Source organism: Podarcis liolepis, assembly GCF_965112155.1.
Source record: "Podarcis liolepis genome assembly, chromosome: 12".
NCBI classification, from domain to species: domain Eukaryota; kingdom Metazoa; phylum Chordata; class Lepidosauria; order Squamata; family Lacertidae; genus Podarcis; species Podarcis liolepis.
The window spans coordinates 34,922,681-34,945,058 of record NC_139563.1 but is presented as its reverse complement, the minus strand read 5'-3'; the positions used below and the strand labels follow the sequence as shown (position 1 = coordinate 34,945,058).

Genomic DNA, 22,378 nt, shown 5'->3' with positions numbered 1-22,378 from the left:
TATCAAGCTTGATGACTCTATTCTTCTTTTGAAAAACAAAACTCTGTTCTGTGGCCCCATATATACCAATGGCACATTAGAATGGTGACTTGGGGGTGAAGTTCATCTACTGCTATGGAGCCCCTTTGGAATCATCCACTTGTTTGACGCTAGCTCTTGAATTAATCATCAAAGTGCTATATAGAAATAAGTATGAGTCTTGTGCAGAAATGTTAAACAAGGAGGCTATTAAAATACTGCCTTCTTTTGTTCTACTATTCTGTAAAGCAACCAATGCATTTCTGGTGTAAATTCAACATAATTACACATAAGCAGCACTGTGCTGCTAATAATGTAAAAAAATAATAATCCTGCTGTAACCTTCATTCACTTTTTTTTTATTTTTAAGCCCACCACATTACTGCATAATTTATTGGATGAAACTCTTCTTGAATTTTATACACCAGCACGTGGAACAGATTTGTATAGACAGGTGGAGTGTTTTCCACACCTGGGAATAAACCTTAATTAAGATATAAAACATGGTTCATTATAGGAATTTATCTCCTTTGGCGGCTTAACTCATTTCCTGTGTGACACAGGAGAGAACACAGGCATGTCAATACGGGAATCTACTCTGAAAACGTGAGCTCTGTTGAAATAAATGGGGCTGGTGCCAGTCCAACATTTTGAGAATTGGATCAAGTCGGAGCCAGGAAAGAGTGCATGTGTCACTTCTGCTTTTATGACAGTTTAATGGTTCCAATCCTTTTACAGCCTCTCGCTTCCAATTTACCATGTGCATGTTAAGTGCTTGCCACTGCAAGCTCCCCTCTTCTTTCCATAGACAATATGCCTAATGTACATCAGCTGCACTGCATTGTTGCGGAGAGGAACCGAATGCTAAATGAGCAAGGGCTTTTATAGAAATGAAAGCTGGGGCAAAACTGCTTCATCGTGGGGAAATGGTGCCAATGTCACACAGTCTCATAGCTGCCTGCATGCATATTTTACAGAACACTGCATTCTGTTTTCCCCCCTAGGTATATTTAAAATTTTAGGATTTAATTTGTTCGTCCCTGCTTCAATAAGTTTCCTTCAGTTGCATGCTGCTGCATTTTAGTAAATATATTACACTGGGATGGGGTGAGTTGTAAAACCAAATGTGGGTATATATATTTTTCTTCTAAACACAAGCATTTAAACTCCTTAGTGTTAAGTTGTGGGTGAACATATCAGACGACACAGCGATTCTTCAAACAGCTCTGGTTTATTCACAGGCCAGAACAGAACTGAACTGAAGGGTTCAGCCAGCCTGCTTATATAGTGCTCCACTACAACGCAACTGTAACACTTTCTGTAACTATCCAATCACTGAATGTCACTTTCAATCCCTTATTTGCATATGTGGACCTGAGTGAAAACTCTCTACAGTATCCCCCTGCTGGCCCAGGGTGAAAACTTCAGTACATAACACTTAGGGTGTGCAGTTTATTTTTTAAAAGATTATCGTGTTTGAACTAAGGATTTGGAGCTTGAGCTAAGTTCTAAACAAGCAAAGGCAAATACAGTGGTACCTTGGTTCTCGAACTTAATCTGTTCCGGAAGTCCGTTAGAAAACCAAGGTGCAGTTTCCGATTGGTTGCAGGAGCATCCTGCACTCAAGCGGAAGCCGCGTCATACATTCAGCTTCCGAAAAGCGTTCAAAAACTGGAACACTTATTTCCGGGTTTTCGGCGTCCCGGAGCCGATTTGTTCATCAACTAAGCCATTCGAGAACCAAGGTACCACTGTAATCTAAAATACTGTTTCCCTGGAAAATTATTCTGATTCACTTGTTGCTTATTACCTATACCCCTCCTGCTATTTCTGGAAGATGTGAAGCAGGATGTGTGTGGATTTTGCAATGGATGTGATCTCTTAACACACCATGGAAGGTTTTTGGTGAGATCCGCTTCATATGTCATAAAAGAGAAGTGTAAGCAGTGTGTACTTTCCCCCCTACTTTTATCATAATTTCAAACCAACTCGAAGGCTTTGTGCATGGGAGTGGGCAATACTTGTATTTGTGTTTAAGTATTTGGAGATTGAGGAGCTGTGCCACTATCTGATGCTTCCGGTTGCTGCTGTTGTCATCACTTTTGCTCATTCCAGCCACATTTGGCATTTTGACATAGGCTTATGTAGATGTAAACATGCCTAAAGGTTGGGGAGTGAGGGATGACAGCTGTTTTTTATGCTTTGACACACTGTATTTTAAAACCCCATGCATAGCTGACTCTTTTCACTCTTGGACTACGGATATTTGGTCAACCCAGAAATGGGAACTCCTTTCTGACCTACGTTGAAAATAAGATTACAGTGGTACCTCGGGTTACAGACACTTCAGGTTACAGACTCTGATAACCCAGAAATAGTACCTCGGATTAAGAACTTTGCTTCAGGATGAGAACAGAAATTGTGTGGCGGCGGCAGCAGGAGGCCCCATTAGCTAAAGTGGTACCTCAGGTTAAGAACAGTTTCAGGTTAAGAACGGACTTCCAGACGAATTAAGTTCTTAACCCGAGGTACCACTGTACTTCAATATTTTAATTTTACATATTTCCTGGTCTGCCATGATGGCTATCTGCAAGCTGTTCTAAAAAGTTTTTTTCCTGAGATGCACAAAATAATGGGAAAAACTTTTCTTTCACTGATATATTCTGAAGAATTAAAAGAACCTTGGGTGTGTGTGTGTGGAAATGGATGGTTACTAGTATGTGCTTTGCATTGTTCAACACAAGAGAATTCTTGGAGATTGCAGGACAAAACAAAACATGCCAGTGTTTACTTAAGATGCTTTGCATTTCATGGCAGCTACCATGTGACTTAGTTGTTACCATGGTAGCTATGCATTTTTCATTCCCTAACTTCCATAAATGCTCAGATTGCCCTTGTTGGGATAACTTATTCCCTTCTTGAAGTTGTATACCACTGCGCAGAATAATGATAATGAAAGCAACGCCTGGAGAGAGAAAGAGAGAGAGAGAGAGAGAGAGAGAGAGAGAAATGTGCTCTGTTTTAAACTGATAGAACTATGGATGATATATAAAGCAATTTTTCAGTTATTTTAGTCAGAACAATTATTCTAGTTTTAAGCTCCCCTCCTCTTTTTAATGAAATAAAGCAATGAACAAATTATTATTAGAGGCAACAGTAGTAAAGGTAAGATAGCAATGTACCATTACTCTGTTATTAGTGGTCCAGCCCTCAATAAATGGCATATCAAGAATGTGTTATGCACAAGCCCCACTGACATGGGTGGATTTTTAATTGGCGTTTGTATCTAGTTCGTTAGGAAGGATAGCAAAGCTTCTGGAACGAAAAGAGCAGGCAAAGTGTGAGCATTCTGCGTAAAGATTTATTTAGCATCACTATACTGATGAAATATATCTTAGTATTACTGCGCAATGAAGTTTTTTATTCTATCTTTTTTAGCTTTTGTTACACAGGAAATGCCAAATCCTCGTAACTAGAGAGAAACTGATAAAATATTTGGAATTGTACTATCCCGGAACCGACGTAAAAAATATTGCCCTACGCAATTTCTCTCACAGAGGAATGGCAGAAACGCCAGATAGTAACGGGTGGTGTGTATGTGTGTTTTAAGGAATAATGCAATGCATTTTTTTTTTTGCTCTGTGTTTGCAGTGCTTTGAGATAAGGAGCAACCCTGTCTGTTTCATAGAGCTACTGCGGTGGTCTAAAATAAGCAGTGTGCCTCAAAATGGCAGGAGCACTTGATAAATCCTGGATAAGATGTTCCTTTCCCCCCCACTGTGTGGATGTTTCTGTGTGATGTATAATATTGTTAATTTTCAAGCAATGAAATATTTTTCACTCAGCCTCAAAAGGAGAAAAAGCACCTTTTTATCTCCCTTGGTGCCTTCAAATACAAAAGAGATTGAGCCCTCATTGATATGCCAAATCACACAGGGACATGATTGAGCATTTAAAAAAAAAAACAACGATTAAGAAATGATGAAATGCTTCTACAAGGAGAGTGGGGCAGGGTGTTAATTCCTTTCTGGCTTCCTGCTTAGGATATACCCTGTGATAGTACATACAGAGCTTCAGCTGCAGCAGCTTAAAGGAGTAGCCCTTGTGATGTAGGTAGAAGGGTCCAGCTGTACGCCTCTGACTTCTCAAATCCCAGTCCCCTGACAAAAACTGACATGTGTAATTGTAGCAGATCAAAGTCCATAAGGGGGAAGTGGTCTTTAACAGGCACAGTGGTTTTCAGGTGGTCCTTCTGCTCCTATACCTCCTAATAAGTTATAAGGTAAAGGTAAAGGGACCCCTGACCATTAGGTCCAGTCGTGGCCGACTCTGGGGTTGCGGCACTCATCTCGCTTTACTGGCTGAGGGAGCCGGCGTACAGCTTCCGGGTCATGTGGCCAGCATGACTAAGCCGCTTCTGGCGAACCAGAGCAGCGCACAGGAACAGCGTTTGCCTTCCCGCCGGAGCGGTACCTATTTTATCTACTTGCACTTTGAAGTGCTTTAGAACTGCTAGGTTGGCAGGAGCAGGGACCGAGCAAAGGGCGCTCACCCCATTGCAGGGATTCGAACCGCCGACCTTCTGATTGACAAGTCCTAGGGTCTGTGGCTTAACCCACAGCGCCACCCACGTACCTCAATAGGTCATAGGAATGTCTTTATAACGAATGGGTCCATCTAGCTCAATTTTGTCTGTGCTGCTTAGCAGCGACTCTCTGAGGTTTCAGGCAGGGGACACCCCCAGTTTTAGCTGGAGAATCTGAGGACTGAACATGGGAATCTTCTGTATGCAGAGCAGATCCTCTGTCATTGAGCCATGACCCTAAACCTGCCTTTCTTCACCAACATCTCTCAAAAGGTACCTTACACTGGCCCGTTTGCACTGGGTTGGGATATTGCCTTGGATGTAGATAGAAAAGCAGCACCATGGATCCTGCTGCCGTAATGTGACCTTCCTGCCTGTGGCTAATACTAGCTGTGAGACAGAGGGAGTGATTTCCATCCATACTGTCTCAGGGAATGAAAGAGTTATACCCTCCTGCCCATGCACCATGTTCCTAATCCATCCATCCCCTCCCTGTGCCAAGTTAACAATAAAACAATAAAATAAAGAAAGTTCACATAATTTTTCAGTGATACACTACAGTAGTTTGGCACTTAAGAGTATTAGAGAAACAGAACACCATTTTCCTGCATCTAGGAGATGTTATTTCTCCTCCAGTCAGAGTACAAGGTTTGAGAGTCTCTAGTACTTGAGCTTATCCACTCATACCTGGTACACTCTTGACTGGAGAGAAAATAAATCAAGAAGCCAGAGTAAAAAAAAAAGTATGCATCTCTATCCTTTGAAAACCATAATAGTTTTAAAATGCCATGTAAAGATGTCATAGTATTTTTGAAAAGGTTTCCAAACCCCCTAAGGTATTGCTGGATACTAAGGATGCTTCCTTCGGCTGGGTATTGCTGATGTTTTCGTTCTTTATTTACTCAAGAAATAAGCAGGAGGTTCAAAGAGCAGTGCGGGCCTGATTTTTCTCCTTTATTTATTCAATGAATAAAACCGGAGGTTCAAAGAGCAGGGCAGGTCTGTACATATTCCTTGCTTCCTGCTCAGGGATGTACAGTGCAGCATAAAAACAAAGCCTGAGTTGCAGCAGTTTAAGGGATTGGCCCTTGTGACATAGGTAGAAGGGCTGTTTCATAGCTGTCAAGCGTCCCTTATTTGGCGGGACAGTCCCTTATCCCAGCGCCATGTCCCACTGCTGTCCCTTATTGATGGTGTCCCTTAAATTTCCCGGGTTTCAAAGGAAGCCGCTCCTCTCCCTCCCTCCCTGCCGGCCACGGAGGAGGGAGGCTCCAACTGTGTTGCTTGGCTGCGTTGCTCACCTAATAAGAAGTCTAAGAATGACTGGGGGGTGAAGCTTGCATGCCTTGTGCTGATCAAATCGGCTGCGTTGCCTGGGAACTCACCTTTGCTCAGTGCTTCCCAGCGGAGAGGTGACAGTCGTTTTCCTTGAGGCTTGAGGCTTCGTTTGATTGCTGGCTGGGCTTTCTGCTTTTGGCTCGGAGGGGCTCAAACGTTGAACATACCTGTGCCCGGAAAATCCCTTATTTTGGCTGCCAGTCCCTTATTTTCAAATCTGTAAGTTGACAGCTATGGGCTGTTTGAAGGCTCCCCCCCCCCACCCCTGGAAGGGGTTCCCACTGAAACCACTGTTAAAATGATGGGGGGGGGAATGCATCTTAGCAGAGGTTGTTGCCACCTCCCAGAGCAAGGCATGGCTCATTGACTTGATAAGCGGTAAGAATGCCCCTTTCTTCAGCAAAGGAACCGTTGGGAGTTCACTTGGACTCCCAATGGTTCCTTTGATGCCATGATGTTAGTTGTGGGGTGAATGGACATGGTTTGGGCCTGCAGACCAGATGCTCCCCACTCCTGATGTATTGCATTTATATACTGCTCATGCATTTTAAGATCTCTTGGCAGTTCACAACTTGGGTTTCTTTTTTAAAAAAAAATAACAGTATGCAATCCAAAGTTTTAAACCAGATACAGTCATACCTTGGATCCTGAACGCCTTGTGACTCGGACGTTTTGGCTCCTGAACGCCGCAAACCCGGAAGTGAGTGTTCCGGTTTGTGCACGTTCTTTGGAACCCGAACTTCCGACACGGCTGCCGCAGCTTCCGATTGGCTGCAGGAAGCTCCTGCAGCCAATCAGAAGCTGCGCCTTGGTTGTCAAATGTTTTTGGAAGTCGAATGGACTTTCGGAACTGATTCCGTTTGACAACCAAGGTATGACTGTATAAAGAATACAGGACCTCAGAAGAGAAACCAACTGAAAGCCAGCATTAAAACAGCAACAGAAAGTCAGTTGAAAACCACCAAAAAAAGCAAAACCAGGAAATAACCTTGTGTAAGACCATATAAATATGCCAGTGGTATAAGGCATAACAATGCTGATGGTGCCCCCCCCCCTTTTAAAGGATTCTATGAGTGGTACAGCAGAGGAGTGATTCATCAAAGAATTTAGAATATTCAAATAGTTCATAAAATAATGCAGACTTAAGATAATCTCTTGCTTATGATGTCACATGACCCACCTTGAGTTCTGATAGTGTTTGCGGTAGCACATTTCACACTACATTTCCTGATGCCATTAGCGTTCTGCCCCATGAATTGTGGGGAGAGAAACTTATTTCCCCAGCAACAAAATAGTAGTATGAATGCTAGGAAGATGCTATATCCTCACAACAGAAGAACTATACTCAACAGACTGCACTTATATTGAGATACAGACAAGTAATTAGGAAAGGCCCTTGCTATCCACACTGTAACTTGCCTCCAAGTTATTAAAGTATTTGCGTGTTTATATTAGGCGAACTTACTTTTGGAAGTATTTTTATAATCTCTGAGAGATATTGTTGTAGTATCTTTTCATTCAGAAGACAATGTCCTGGGGTTGATCTTGGAATTTGCTGTGAGCAAGCAAGGATACTTATGCAACAGCATTATTTTCATTTTTAGAATTTATTTAAGCCTGGGCCAGCTGCTGATGCACTTGTTTGCTAAGCACTTTATTATGAAAAATGACTCATTGCCCTGCAGACCGATGAAAAGCAAAGTCCAGGTGGTGGGTAATTCTCAAAGGATTAACACGTACCCCATGTGCCTCAGGTGTCACTGTAAGTGCGTGTATGTAGACGTAAGTTAGTTTGAAGTTGATGAGACTTCTATTTAAATCTTTTTGGGTCTTGCTACTTACATAATGCAGTTCCTAGCCATGTGACATTGCATTGCGTAACTGTGGGTCTGGATCTCTGGTGGTTTTTGTGCCTCGGGAAGAACAGTAGAGGTCTGAGGAGACAGACCAGAGGCTGATCAGATCTGCAAACAGAGAAGAGTGTGGAGCTGAGGCAGGGGAAGCCATACAAAACAGGAATTGTGATGGATCGGTGATGGAGTAACCCCTTTACCAGAAGCACAGTCCTGATCCGGTTTCTCTCCCATCCCCAAATGCATAGGTAAAGGGACCCCTGACCATTAGGTCCAGTCGTGACTGACTCTGGGGTTGCAGTGCTCATCTCGCTTTATTGGCTGAGGTAGCCGGCGTACAGCTTCCGGGTCATGTGGCCAGCATGACTAAGCCGCTTCTGGCGAACCAGAGCAGCGCACGGAAACGCCGTTTACCTTCCCGCAGGAGCAGTACCTATTTATCTACTTGCACTTTGACGTGCTTTCGAACTGCTAGGTTGGCAGGAGCAGGGACCGAGCAACGGGAGCTCACCCCGTCGCGGGGATTCGAACCGCTGACCTTCTGATCGGCAAGTCCTAGGCTCTGTGGTTTAACCCACAGAATTGGGTTCCTAAATTTGGGGGGGGGGGGCTATGAGATTCAGCCTTAGCCAGGGATCTCCCTATGTCTGGTGTAGTTTGGACCTGACTTGCCTTTGATCAGCCTTTATCAAACATTGATAATTAGGCCACAAGAAGACATGGAAATGACTCTCCAGTAGTCACAGAAAAATAGACACAAAAACTGCTTACTGCTTATCACCTTGAGGGAAAGTGCTCAAGGCACTATTTATTTTAGAAACATTCCTTAGATGTCCTTCATCGAATGATTCTAGGATGGTGTATAAAAGAGAGAAGAAAATGCAGTTCACAGAACATACAAATGCTGTTTAAAATGCAACAACATAAAAATCCGGGGGGGGGGGGGGAATGCAAAATCCCCCAAATAATTGACGCTCTTAAAATTGCCTGTGCAAATAAGAAGGTCTTCGTCCAGCCACAAAAAAACTTGTAATGCAGTGTCAGGATTGCTTTATTTACACTTTAGGGTGTTCAGAGCCCTTTGTATGCATTATCTAACTGTATTTTTTACAACGGCCCTGTAAGGTTGAAGTAAGCAAAAAATGTTAATCGGTTTTTGTCTCCGTTTTGCAGATGGGAGGGAAAACAAGCTTGAGAGAAAGTGGTCACCTAGTCAGTCATAGGAAGGGCCATGAGTTGTATCTCAATCCCTTAGCCACCCTGCTTTAGTTTTATGACCCGTGCATGAGTTTACATAGAAAGGCAATAAACGGATATAGCTGGAGCAAGTGTGGGAATTTCCGGCCTAGATAAATTGCTGCTAAAAGGATCATTTCGATTCCTCTTACTTTCACTTTCTTAAATAAAGCCTCTTTGTATAGTCTTATGTGAAAAGAGGTGAACTTGAGGCGTCTTAAACATTGTTTTACTTTCAGGTACCGTATTTTTTGCCCCATAGGGCGCACCTAATTTTTTTTGGGGGGGAATAAAGAAAAACATTTTTATTTCCCCTCCCCACCCCCCGGCGCGGGGCTGGGGCGGGGGAAGCCCGAGCTTCCCCCGACCCCAGAACAGGCTGCTATCCGCAAGCCTAGGGAGCCCGGCGGGAAGTCGCGCCGGTCTCCCTAGGGTTGCGGAGAGCTGCGCGAAGCTCGAGGCACGCTCTTCAGCGCGCCCCAGGCTTCAGCATGCAGACAGCTCTGCGCAACCCTTGGGAGACCGGCACGCTGGTCTCCCAAGGGTTGCGCAGAACTTCCTGAAGCCTGGAGAGCGAGAGGGGTTGGTGCGCCCCATAGGACGCACACACATTTCCCCTTCATTTTGGGAGGGGGAAAAGTGCGTCCTATAGGGCGAAAAATACAGTAATTGTTGTCCACTAGTTTGGGAATATAATTTAAAAAATAATCTGAATTCATACTCCCTGCCTCTTAGATTTTCCTTGCCCACCTTACCTCAGTTACAACCCCAGATTGAATAGGTACATTGCAGCAGTAGGTAGTGGGAGAAACACTGGATGTATTTTCTTCTTAAATAGTATAGTTTTAGTATACTTGCAAATTAGTATGGAGGGTATCCCCCTCCCCACCCCTTGTTCCATTTGAAAGGATTTTTACTAATTATGTCTTTATAATAAAGTTGCTGCCAAAATGACAGCATCAGCATTATTATTATTATTATTTAAAAGAAGTGCTTTGTGCATGCATTATTTTACTTGATCTTGTGTTTAAGAAAATATTGACAGCAGAGCAGTTCTGATTTATTTCAGATAAAAAGGATTTTCTTGTCTCGGCATATTTTGATAAATGTTGATATTTCATGATGGCTGCATTTTCTAAAGGTAGGATGAGGGCTTTTCACTGTACAGGTGTATGTCTCTGTCACGGAACAGCAAGTTCACTTAACCTTAGCATTAAACTTAGCATTAAATGACTTCAGGCAGGATGGGGGAAGGCAGCAACAGAGATGGGGGTGCTTATCGTGCCTCTATGGAGGGTTTTTTCTGTAGTGGAAATGATATTCAGAGTGTAAGCCCCCCCCCCCCCGTGGAATTATGGATAGTTCCTGTCCATGGCAAGAGAAGACGTTCTTCTAGGACCCTGGGAAGTGCCCATTGCCACCTTCTCCTTGTGCGTGGATAAGTTTCAGGGGTCTTGGGGAAGGGGAGGAGGAGGAGGAAGAGACGAATAAGACAACAAATAAGAAGCTGAAGTAGAAGGAGAAGGAGGAGGAGGAGGTCGAAGTCCTGTTCACAGCAAGTAGGGGTATTGCTCTACTCCCCGAAGCCTTGCTCACGAAAGCATTTAATCAGGAGTGCTTTTGTTGAATGTTCCTACTGTGACATAACATTTCAGAAGCTGCACTACATGGTTTAGTTTCCTTGGGAGGAAGAGCATTGGAGACTTAGTAGCCTGGTTCAGATATAACTTTCCTAGCCCAGCTGCTATAAATAAGCTGGAGTTCTTGTTATTAAATATGCCAAGAAAAAAGCAACAAACCATAGCAAGAATATGTAGCAAGAGTAAGCAGCAAGCCACAGCAGTCTTTTTCATCCCTTTCTACACTAGAGTAGATCTTCTGGTTTCCTAAAGTGCTCAAAGGTGCTCTCTGTGATCAAGCCAGGTGCGCGCGCGCGCGCACACACACACACACACACACACACGTACGTTTCCTTATGAAACAGATGAACTTCTACTTCAGCGCTTTTCAAAATGGCAAATTCTAAATAGCTGCATTTATTTTAGCAAAATTGGGAGGGAGTTTTGTGCCATCTTAATAGCTGCATTTATAACAGCAAAATAGCATAAAAATGGGTGGGATTTGTGGCATCTTAAAGAATTTAATTTATTGTGACTTTTTAAGGCTAGAGCCTGCTTCATCTGATGTTAATTTATACTATGCTAATGATGGGAGCGCTGTTTGAAGAGATGCTCTATATAAATTGTCTACATTCTGTACACACCTGCCCTTCCATAATTGTTGAATTATTTGCAGGCACACACATTTAAAATTTTGTTGGGTCAAAATAAGCAGAAAAGAAATACTGAAAAAAATATGATACTGACTGAGTGAATTTTTTTGTCAACAGCTTTCTCAGATACTTCCCTTTTAGAATTAAGCAAAATGAAGCACCTTAAGATAATGAGTTGTAGCCAACAAAGGTGTTCCATCAGTGCAAGGACTTGTGTGTGTGCAGCGGGACTTCTCTTCCTGCTCCTCTCCCTGGGTGTCCCCCAAATCTGTTCTGGGAGTTTCCCTGACCCTCCAGCACAGATTTTGTGGGGGGGGTGCGGTAGAGAGCAGGTGTAGTGGAACTTCTGTTGCACAAGTGAAAGTCATTGCACCAACAGGACAACTTCACTGAGTACAACCCAATTTTGTGTTTTTATGTTGTGAACTGCCCTGTGATCTTCGGATGAAGGGCAGTGTTCAAATTAAACAAGTAAGTTGTGAATTGTTCCATTGATTTAAATGTGTTTGACCTAGATTAGTAAATACGATATATCTATTCCTGAAGTCATAATTGCATGACTACCTAGTATGGCCTTAATGGTGACACTCTGGGTTTGGATGTCCAGAATGCCTACCTGGACACTTAAGGGGTTCAGAGAACTCCAGACAAAGGAGGCTTCATGTTCTCTATTACAATACAGATACATATATTGCTTGGGTATGTCCAACATTATGTTGCCTGTACTTCAAGGGTGAAGAATATTTTTCAGCATGGGGGCTGCTTTCCTTTGTAGAAAACCTTCCAGGGACTGCATGCTGGTGGTGAGCAGGGCCAAAGGCAAAAATGGGTGGAACAGTTGATGTGACTTTTCCCCTGGTGCAGTAGGCTGCATTCTAGCCTACTATTCCTACTCATTCCTATTCATTCCTATTCCTACTATTCCTATTCATTCTTCTTAGCTTTTATAAACTCTAATATGTTTGCAGAACAGGCTACAAAGACTTCTTACAGATGACTAATTCATGCATATATATCACCTACGTAATACCTTACTTGCATCCAAATGTGCAAACTGTCCTTTGGAAACCATTGCATTTTGAAGATTTGACATAGAACTATATGCAGATGTCATTAAAGAACCCCCCCCACACAATTTTCCGATTGTTACCACAGTGCACAGAGTTGGATGAAAGAGTTTTCAAGCCATTTCCAATACTATGCCTGAATGACAAAACCAGAGAGAGAGAGAGGTTTAATTCCACATGTATGAATAGAAATGTAGGATCACTAGCATCTGACTTCTGAATATGTTGCCTTTTGAAAGGAGCCCTCAGTGCTACTGGTACCTTCAAAAGCTGCTGGTTTAGTCCCCCTCAATGTACGTTTGCCTTATCACTCAAGGTCATGCCCTGGTACCAGCATCAGATTGTGAGAAGGTGGAAGAGTAGACAAGCGTTAGATGCATCAGCACTATCTACTTTTGCTGTGTCAGTTTCAGCAGATGCAGCTGTGAAAACAAGTTTCCTGCTTTGCATGGCCTTATAATAAAGGTATTGCTTTTGTTAATGGATTTAACTTGCAGCCTTTTTAAAAAAACCAAAAAAACCAAAACATTTTGCTCCGCTGCCTCCTAATACAAAGAGCTCCCTTTTGTATTTTAAAGTCACTGTACAGTACATGATTCAGAAAGTCAGTGTATAGACTTGTGTAGTTTGAATACCTTATTTAGTTAACACAGTCATTTGAATCGGTCTTTTATCTCTCTTTTGTTTTTGCTGGTACTTACATTGGCAGGGTCAGATTTTCTCTGAAACTGTCCTGCATACTTTTATATAACAGGGAAGGAAAGTATTCTAACTGGCAAGTGTAAGCAGAATAAATAGCATGTATCTGCTGTAGTTTATTCTTGAATAAGCTTTATGCTCAAGATAACTGAGTCACATATCCAGTTAATCAAAAGAGACCTGCACGTTAAAACTTGCTCTGTAAAGGGTCCTGGTTAGTTCATTTCATTTAGGGGCATCAACATTTATACTGGACGTGATCCAGCCTAAGTCCCACTTAGTGCTTAACTTTGGCTGACTCATGCATATAACATTCCCATTGACCTGAACATGAACTCTGGCTGAATTGTGGCCCCACTCGCAGTGACCCCCGCCCCAGGGAGCAAAGGACTAGACAATGTAAGGTGTACCAAACTGCATAAGACAACATCCCAGGGTTTAAAATTGTCCGCAACTTTTATTGATTACAGTTGTAGGTACAGGGGCTCCGACTTATAAAAAATATTGGGGGGGCCCATACCGGGGTCCATACTGGCGGCAGGATGGCAGTGGTGCTTTTGCATGCAAGAACCGGCCTGCCCTCCCCAGGCTTCGCGCCGGGAGGCGGCCACCCCCTCCTACCAACGTCACCTTAGCCGAACCCAGAAAAAAAGCCCCGCTCCGGCGGCGGGAACTCCCGTCCCCTCCATTCTCCCCTCACCCCGGTCCCTCGCCGGCGACGAATACGCCGTTCTTCGGTCCCGCGGCTCCATTCCTTTCTAAAGTCCCGCCGCTGGGGGTCTTCCTCTGACTGACCGACCTGCCCGCCCCTTCTCAGGAGCTCCCGGTCACTTTGGGAGGCGCGCGCCGGAGTCCCCTGCGCGGTTTTTGGCAAGGTGCCTAATAATTTTCTTAAATTATTGGGGGGCCTACAGGCTTTGGTTCAGGCACATGTTCATTCTCAGCTTCCAGTTGGGGGGCTAACACTTAAACAGTGTCATGCCTGGGATTATAGGACCTCCTCAAGATGTGGTCTACCTAGGTGGCCCTCTGAGGCCACTGCCAAAAGCCAGGTGCAGCCAGCCTTCATAGCCTGGTCCTCTAGCCACCTGATTGGCCAATTTAAAAGCCAGTCCATGGCGGGCTATTCCGTCCTCCTTTGCCGCTGGCTGGGGGAATTCCCCAACTGCCGGCCACATGATGGGGAAGCTTTTGCTCTGTGGAGCTGAGGCCTGCCGTGACGGGCCGCAACTGCCGCCCACCCAGAGACTGGGTAAGGGACCATTGTTTATGGTGGCTCTCATGAAGAAAATTTGATTTTTTTTTCCTGATAAAAGGAAGCAAGTGCCAATCACTTATGTGTGCACACAGGAAAACCTGAGAGGGGAGAGTTGCCAATATTTTCCTTCTGACAAAATTGTGTCATACCACCTGAGGACACCCAACTATTAGTGGAATTTTGAAAAGACAAAAAGTGGGAGCTGTAGAACCTTTATATAGGCATGTGGTGGTTTGTATCCCAACCAGTACTGAGTGTTCGTTTGCTCCAAATATTTATTAGTTGCTTTTCAAGACCAAGCCCTCACAAAGTGGTGCATAGAGATAAATAAAACAATAGAAATCTCAGGATTCCTTACTCATTTACTTTGTTTTTATAAAATGGAGAAATAAATGGCATAGAATGAAGTTCCAGTAGTGAAAAATGAAGTTAACCATCAGTTTAAATGGTCTTCATTATTTACATAGTTTTTGTTTTTAACTGGAGATGCAGTAGCTTATATGTGAGAGGAGTGCTATTGGATGCCTATTTTTGCAGGTATAGTTCAGTGCCTATGAGCATCTGAATACTTTAAAAAATGAATTGAAATCTGTGTGCTGGGACTTCTTTTTAACGCAATAATTTTTAGGTTATGGTCTACTCTTATCTCATTATTTTATGGCTGTGTTATAAATTGTAGGCAACAAAAGCATATACCATGAAATGAAAGTGCAATTATGCTTCAGTATTCCTGCAACATGATGTCTAGCTAATGTCCCCAGGGAATTTTTCAACAAATACCCTATGTTAATTACCTCGGTACCTGTATGTCTGACATGGCAAAAATCTAATAATTGCAGTGTGTGTGTGTGTGTGTGTGTGTGTGTGTGTGTGTGTGTAAGGGAGAGAGAAATTAGTAGAAAAGATGTTCCTGAATTTACAGCTCTTTGGGGTAAGACCATTTTTGTGTGTGCAGGTTCCTCCAGTGTCTAACAGAGCATGATTCTACTATTCATTAGTTTCTGAATTCCTTCATGCCATTAAGATATAATGGAGAAGAAAAAGGTTAACCATCAAATGACATTGCATTGTAATGTTCCCCATCTAACATAAATCTTCTCTTGCAAAGGGCCATTTTAATTTTAGAATGCCAGTTTGATACTATCCAATGTTTGTATTCTTTCAGGACGCACAAATAATATTCCTGCATATTAAACAGTATCACTGTAAGCCACATTACTGTTAACATTGGACTTAATTAAAATATAATTAGACTATGGCTTTTGCTGAGCCTCTTGCTACACTGGGGGGTTTCTCGGAAGGAACTAATGGGAGCCTTTCATCCATCAATATGCTTCTTTATAGACTATTCAGTCAATACCAAAGCCTTATTAGGCGCTGTATCATCACCCATTTTGTGTAAATATGCTATATATGCAGCAATAGTCATGCTCAAACCTTCACATTTAGAGGACCTAGGGTGGAAAAAGTCATCAAGGTCATCTGTGAAACCCAGATATAGCTTTGCATAGGATCATGGTCATCTGTTTGCACATCTTGTCCAAAACCTTTAGAAGTTTTTGTTTCCAAAAGTTAATTATTGAAGTTGTGAGTTTTAAGTGCAGGAAACAATATCGTTTGGGGGGGGGGGATTTCCGACTGGCTTCATTGTCTGTCCCAAAGAATGAAAGTAGCTTCATCAGACTGTATATTTTGTCTCTGTAGCAGCTGCACCCTTGTTGAAATGCTGTAAAGTATGTTTTTTATGACTGTAAACTGCCTTGGCAGTTTAATTTTATTTGTTTAATCGTTGGCCACATCAGTAAAACATAACATGCATTAAGCGGAAATGCTCAGTAACAGTGAACAGCAGCCCATTGAAACAAACTGGAAACTGGTAAAGATACTAAAATTCCTTTCTTGTTATTAACCACCCGCTTCATTTATGCGCTTGAATATTGTATTTTGCAGTTAAAGCATAGACGTACACTCTCTGTGCCTCTGGGAAAGGGGAGCTCTGCTAAAATTCTGGTGCATTGTGAATTTTCAGAATGTAAATCAAGGGCAGTGACTGCTGCAAACCGCGGCACTGAGAGAGAGAGAGAGAGGGAGAGAGAGAAAATGTAGCTCTAATCAAGGCTTCCCCCACCTTCCTTTTGTCAGTCCCTGGAGATTTCACTCATTTCTCTCTCTCTTTGTCATTTGTGCCCCTCTCCAAATTAAAGCTGGATGATGAAGTGACTACTATTCAAGTGAAGGAACTGGACCAAGATGTGCTGGTGCTTAGGAAAGTGTCGTCACATAGCCCAGCCCCCACATCAGGGAGTGCCGAGAGTGATTGGAGGTAAGAGTTTTTTCCTTGGGTGCTCAGACACAGCCGCGCTCACAAGCTGACTGCAGAGCTCCCCTCAGCAGCCAGATGAACTCGGTTGCTGGCAGCAGAACTGAAGGGGAGAGACAGAGCAGTATGTAGGGGGAATACCATTGTTGTTTTTGCCCTGCAGTATGGGAAGTTCCAGGCTGAGGATCTTTGACCCGCACATAGAGAGGAAGGATTCTGCTCTGTCTCTAGGCAGGGAGCTGCCTCTGCCCACGTTTGATGTGCCTTATTTTAAATACATTGACGAGGAAGATGAGGAGGATGAATGGAGCAGCCGCTCGCAGTCCTCAATGGAGGATGACTCTGTGGACTCTCTGCTTTCTGACAGATACGTGGTGGTATCCGGGACACCAGAAAAGATTTTGGAGCACCTCCTGAACGACTTACACCTGGAGGAAGTGCAGGACAAAGAAACAGGTAAACTGCAACCCTGTACCGTCTACTGAAAAGCAGCTGTCTGCACCCTCTGATGCTGCTGGCACACATAGTTCATCAGCCATGTGCAAGTATTCAGTATGATGTTTCCCTGCCAGCGTTTTCACTTCAAGTGATTATAACTTACAGTACGTAAGATGCTACTGTTTCATGTGCATTGTGTTTAAATTTATATTTGATCATTTTAAGCTAGTGTGTCATCAGGTTTGGGCAAAAGGAGATCAAACCTGGGAAAGAAAGTTACTTTTAAGAAATGATTGCCCCCTCCCCTTTATCCTTTTCAGTAGCTCATTTGCATCTTGATATATCAAATGCAAGGAACTGAAAGAAGGGTGTGTGTTATGCAGGAGGTGACACGCATGAGGTAGTAAACTGAGGTTTATAGCTGCTAGGCAGATACGTCCACAGTTATTTTTGTAATGTACTCAGCAGCTACTTGTTTAATACCAACTTCTTTGAATTAATAGCTTACCTATTGCACCCATAGCAATGCTGTCGTGTACAAAATGCAATACTAATTACTGTTCTCCTGTACCATGAATCTATGTAAACTGAAGCTATTGCTATATTGATCAGGTGTCTTTATTGTGCATTTTGTGTTTCAGTACGTTTTCTTATAAATTCAGATGTTTACCATCCTTGTAGTGCTTTGACAGAGCATTCTGAGGTGTCTTGTAGACTTCGCTTCATGACACGATATGCAGCAATGTCACCTGCTGTAGTACTTATCTGTCTTTAACCAGGAATTGTAATTTTGTTCCAGCCTGAAGCAATTATTATATTGATCAGACGGCTTGACGTGCAGGTTATTTTTCAGCTTGATCTCCCGACTTTAATGCACACGTTGGAGTCACTGAAGCTCCTTTGGTAGTTTATCAGGATCACCTGCAATTTATTTACAGTTTTAATTAAAGCAGCCTTGTGGTTATCCTTCAGAGTTTTCAATATAATTGCAGAAGGACTGAATTGTAGTAGGCTGGAAATGGAGTTGGTCCCAGGGTTTGCTTTTTCTTATTGTTCTCAATGGAGCTTCAGTGCACATTCTTAGTGCTCTTTTCCAAATGAGATTACTAAAAATAAACACATTTACAAGGATTAAAAGGATTAAAGCATAAATAACATCTGTGAATTCCTACAGCACTCTTGAGCCAGGTTCTCTGTCCACAAATCAGTGGAATATTGTCAGGCATGAAGCATTTGTGCTTAAATGCACAATGTGGTTTTACTACAGAATAAACCAAAAGAAAAACCAAGTGTGTGATTTATTGTGCTGTCCATTGAGCTGCTTCTCTGTGGCCAGAGATTAATATTTTGTGCAGAGAAAGCACCGCTGTCTGATTGCTGTGCTTCCTCAGGTATAATCATCATAATAATGTTGTTTGCAATTTTACTGGTGCCAAATCATAGGCTATATAATAGAGGTGGTTCATGCCAGAATGCTCTTGGCTAGCTTGCATAGATCCCATGGGGCAAGGGGAATCCCTTCTGGTTCCTTGTGCATTTTGGTTCGGAGCAATTGGTTAACCTCTTCCCGTAGATTGCTGTCAGCTTTATTCATACATCTTTGGACTCCTCCTGAACGAGGATAGACTCCCTGGGAATGTAGGGCATTATTGTTAGATGCTTTTAGTTTCTAAAAAGAGTGCCCCCAGATAACATTTAACTGTTCAACAGCTCATTGTTACGTTCCATTTCCGCCTCCTCGTTTCTCAAACTTAAACCCAGCTGCTCATTAACATTTTATTGTTCTATAGGTGAAAAATGGCCATTTGAGGACGGCTGGCTGAGATGATAATATATTTTGTGGTTGGCTGGTTCCCCTCTACATCCTTCCACCCTTATCACACCCCTTGAAAGCTGACGCTGTCAGTCATGTCCAAGCAGCAGGGTGCGTTTCTAAGTACAATAAATGAACTATAAATGATTTTTTTAAAAAATTAATAAATCTGTTAAGCTGAAAGAAGTGGCTCAAGAAATTGATTTGAGATATATTTCCCAATATTACATTGTGGATGTAGGCAAAACAACTAGGCATATGAACAACTGCAGGGCGCACATTCTGGTGTTGATAGCAAAGCAGCATCTCTCATCAGATGTTCACTGCAGTCCCTTTTGCTGCTTGATGTTGAGGATCGATTCCATAAAGCTTCTCAGTAAATATAGGTCCCTTCCAAAGTCCTGTGCAGGACTTGACTTAATCAGGATTCCCCTGGCTTAGTCAGGCTGATAGATCTAAATAGTTACCTGACGGACTGGAGGCAACCTCTGGCTGGGCGTTTTGGACCTTTCTGTGCTTGCCCTCAACCAGTCCAGCATTGACTGTTGCTACCCCCAGCTTCTTCTGAACTGCCAGCCTTGTGCCTGTTCCTGTGCTCACGTTTTGCTTGTGCTGCAAGATTGGATTGGGTAGGGCACCAGATCACTCATTCTGTAGAACAGTTTCTCACCTAACAGTCCCTCTGAGCCACTGCAATCCATGAGCTTTTCTAGCTGTCGTCTGAATCTGGCTGGTAGCCAGGCAATATTCTGGCAACATTCCAATTCATTCTCTCATTATCCTCCTCACCTTGAAGTTCGCCATGATTGGCTTCAAGTGAGCGTGCTCAAAACCAGCACATGCTATTTCAAAACTAGCACATGCTGTTTTCAGTAAGCTGAAGCCAGAGCTGCGCTACTTGTTGGCCTTAGTGAGAACTTTTGGCTGTTTGTGCACAAGGTTTGAATCAACATTTGCTTGTATGCACATCTGCAAAGTTTCATTTAAGCTCTGAATCTGTGCATCCTTATGGTCATGTCCAGATACTTCGTGGCACATTCTTAAATGAGATACATATGAAACTGTCATATATTGAATCCAACAATTGGCCTGTTTGGACTAATATCAGCTACTCAGACTGGCAGTGGCTCTCCAGTTTTTCGGGCGAAAGCTATTATTCCCAGCCTGGCATGTGACATTTGTAGTTAAATCTCAGGGGTTGAGTCTGGTGCCTTCTGCAGCTGAAGCTTGTGCTCTGCTGTTGAACCATGACCCTCTCTCCAGGATGTTGATATATAGGAGTAAACAAAACGTATGCAGAAGCTGCTGTAGACATTAAGAAACAAATGGCAAAAGCCAAACAATAAAAGCGAGCAGAGTGCCACAGGGCTCTGCCCTATGTCCTGTGCTGTTTAACATTTTTATAAATGACATCCGAGGACGTAGAGGGAATGTTTATCAAATCTTCAGTGGACAAGAAACTGGGAAATATAGCTAGCATTGTAGGAGACAGAATCAAGATTCAAAATGATATTGACAGGCTGCAGTGCTAGGCAAAAATGAGCAAGATGAAATTTCTCAGGGGGAAAGTAAAGTCTTGTGTTTTAAGTGTGTGTGTGTGTGCGTGCGTGCACACACACATGCACACACACACACACACACACACACGGTCCAGGTCCAGGATGCGGGAGACCTGGCTTTGGAGCAGTAAATTGGTCTTAGCTGTACATGAGCCAGTATTGTGATGTTGCTGATTTAAAAGGCTAATGCAATCTAGCGTTAACAGAAGCACAGAGTCCAGATCACGAAGTAATACTTCTCTTCTGTTCAGCATTGCATCTTGAATATTGTGTCCAGTTCTGCAAGACACATTTTAAGGAGGATATTGACAAACTGGAGTAGAACCATAGAATTGCAGAGTTGGAAGGCACCCCGAGGGTCATCAAGTCCAAACCCCTTACAATGCAGGAATCTTTTTTGTATGTGGAGAGGAGAGTGACCAGGATGGTGAGGAGATCTGGAAACCCAATTCCCATGACTAATATTTGCTTGTTTTGCCCTGGATGAGCAAATTTTATGGGGGGGGGGAACAGGACAGGATAGGGCTCTTCAAATATCTGAAGGTCTGTTTTACTGAAGATTGTTCTCCATTGCTCCAGAGAGCACAATTTGTACCAACGGGTGGAAATTGCAAGGAAACAGATTTCAACGGAACGTTAGGAGAAACATCTTAATAGTAAGCAGATATTTCACAGTAGAACAGACTGCCTTGGGAAGTGTTGGGCTCTTGTTTGCTGAAGATATTGTAAGCAGAGGCTAGACAGCCATCTGTCAGGGATGCTGCATTGAGCAAAGTTTGGACCAGATGACCTCCAAGGTTCCTTCCAGCAATATCTATGATACCTTCATAGGAGGATCCCTCTCAGTCGCTCCTCCATACCAATGTGCAGTGTCTGACAAAGCACTTAAAGTCCATTTCTTTCTTCTGCTTTGCTGCATAGATGTTTTTGTGGTTCAGCAAAGATGTGGGACATAGGCTTTTGTAAGCTGAGAACACCTCTCAGTCACTTGATTTGACTGTCACAAGCATATATAAGTACACCCATTTTTATATTATATTCTTTGCAGCTTCTAAAATCAAGGTTTGTGCCTGTCGTCTAAAATTATCAACTTTGCTTCCTTGAAGTTTCCATTCATTGTTCTGGTCCCGTCCCCCACCCCATTCCTCGTTATGCTGAGTGCGAAGTTTTCTGTTCTTGAAAAAAAGGGGGGGTAGCAAAATCTTTTCTTTCTTTTTCAAATTTGTCTTCTTTATGTTCAGTCAAAATCAACCTATGTGCTCTTTGGTTTATAGACCCTCAAAGTACCTGAAATACAAAGTAGCAAGGAATCACTTTATTTAGAGGCAAGTCAGCAGGCCATTTTAACCTAGTATTGACTTCTCCGCCAGCAACTGTCTCTGGCAAAGGTTTGTTCCAGCCTTGCTAGTGGAGATGCCAGAGATCAAAAGCTGCAATGCATGAATGTGGGTGGATGGCTGCATTGTATACTGGGATCAAGGACGGCACAGTATACCCAACTGCAGTGAAGTCATGAATGCCCATAACAAAAAAGGATTAATTACAATAACCAATTTTCAAGACATCACCTGTTCCATATTCATAGCCCTTTAATCTAATCTGAAAACCTCTGTTTCTCTCCAAAATCCTTGTGTGGGTTTTGAGGCACAGAGATTGCAGGCTGTCAGCCACTGCTGAATATTCAGCTGTTGATAGCTACGTCCTCCTAATGTTGTGATTGCACATAATTATTATATATTCTGTTGCTTTTCCTTTTGGATCATTTGCACACAGTAATATGGGGAAGTTCTTTTATTTTCTTATATTCTGTCCACATTTTCTTTGGATGCCTGTTTCCTAACAGCAAAGCAGCATGTCCACAGTAGGGCTGGGCAATATATCAATATATCGTCCAAAACCGTTTTGAAGTTCACATTGTGATA

At 42.8% G+C, this 22,378-nt stretch overlaps 1 protein-coding gene across 4 annotated transcripts in view; it reads left to right on the top strand.

Moving 5' to 3' along the window:
* RAPGEF5 (Rap guanine nucleotide exchange factor 5) overlaps positions 1–22,378 on the top strand; it is a 127,966-nt gene that overhangs the window by 53,447 nt on the left and 52,141 nt on the right. For all 4 annotated transcript variants that reach the window (XR_014517659.1, XM_083467970.1, XM_083467972.1 and 1 more), the window contains exons 10-11: positions 16,531–16,649; positions 17,014–17,102. Coding sequence is in view for 3 of the 4 variants with exons in the window: in XM_083467970.1 (XP_083324096.1) it covers positions 16,531–16,649; positions 17,014–17,102 (208 nt within the window). In the remaining variant the exon portion in view is untranslated. The remainder of the gene's footprint in view (positions 1–16,530; positions 16,650–17,013; positions 17,103–22,378) is intronic.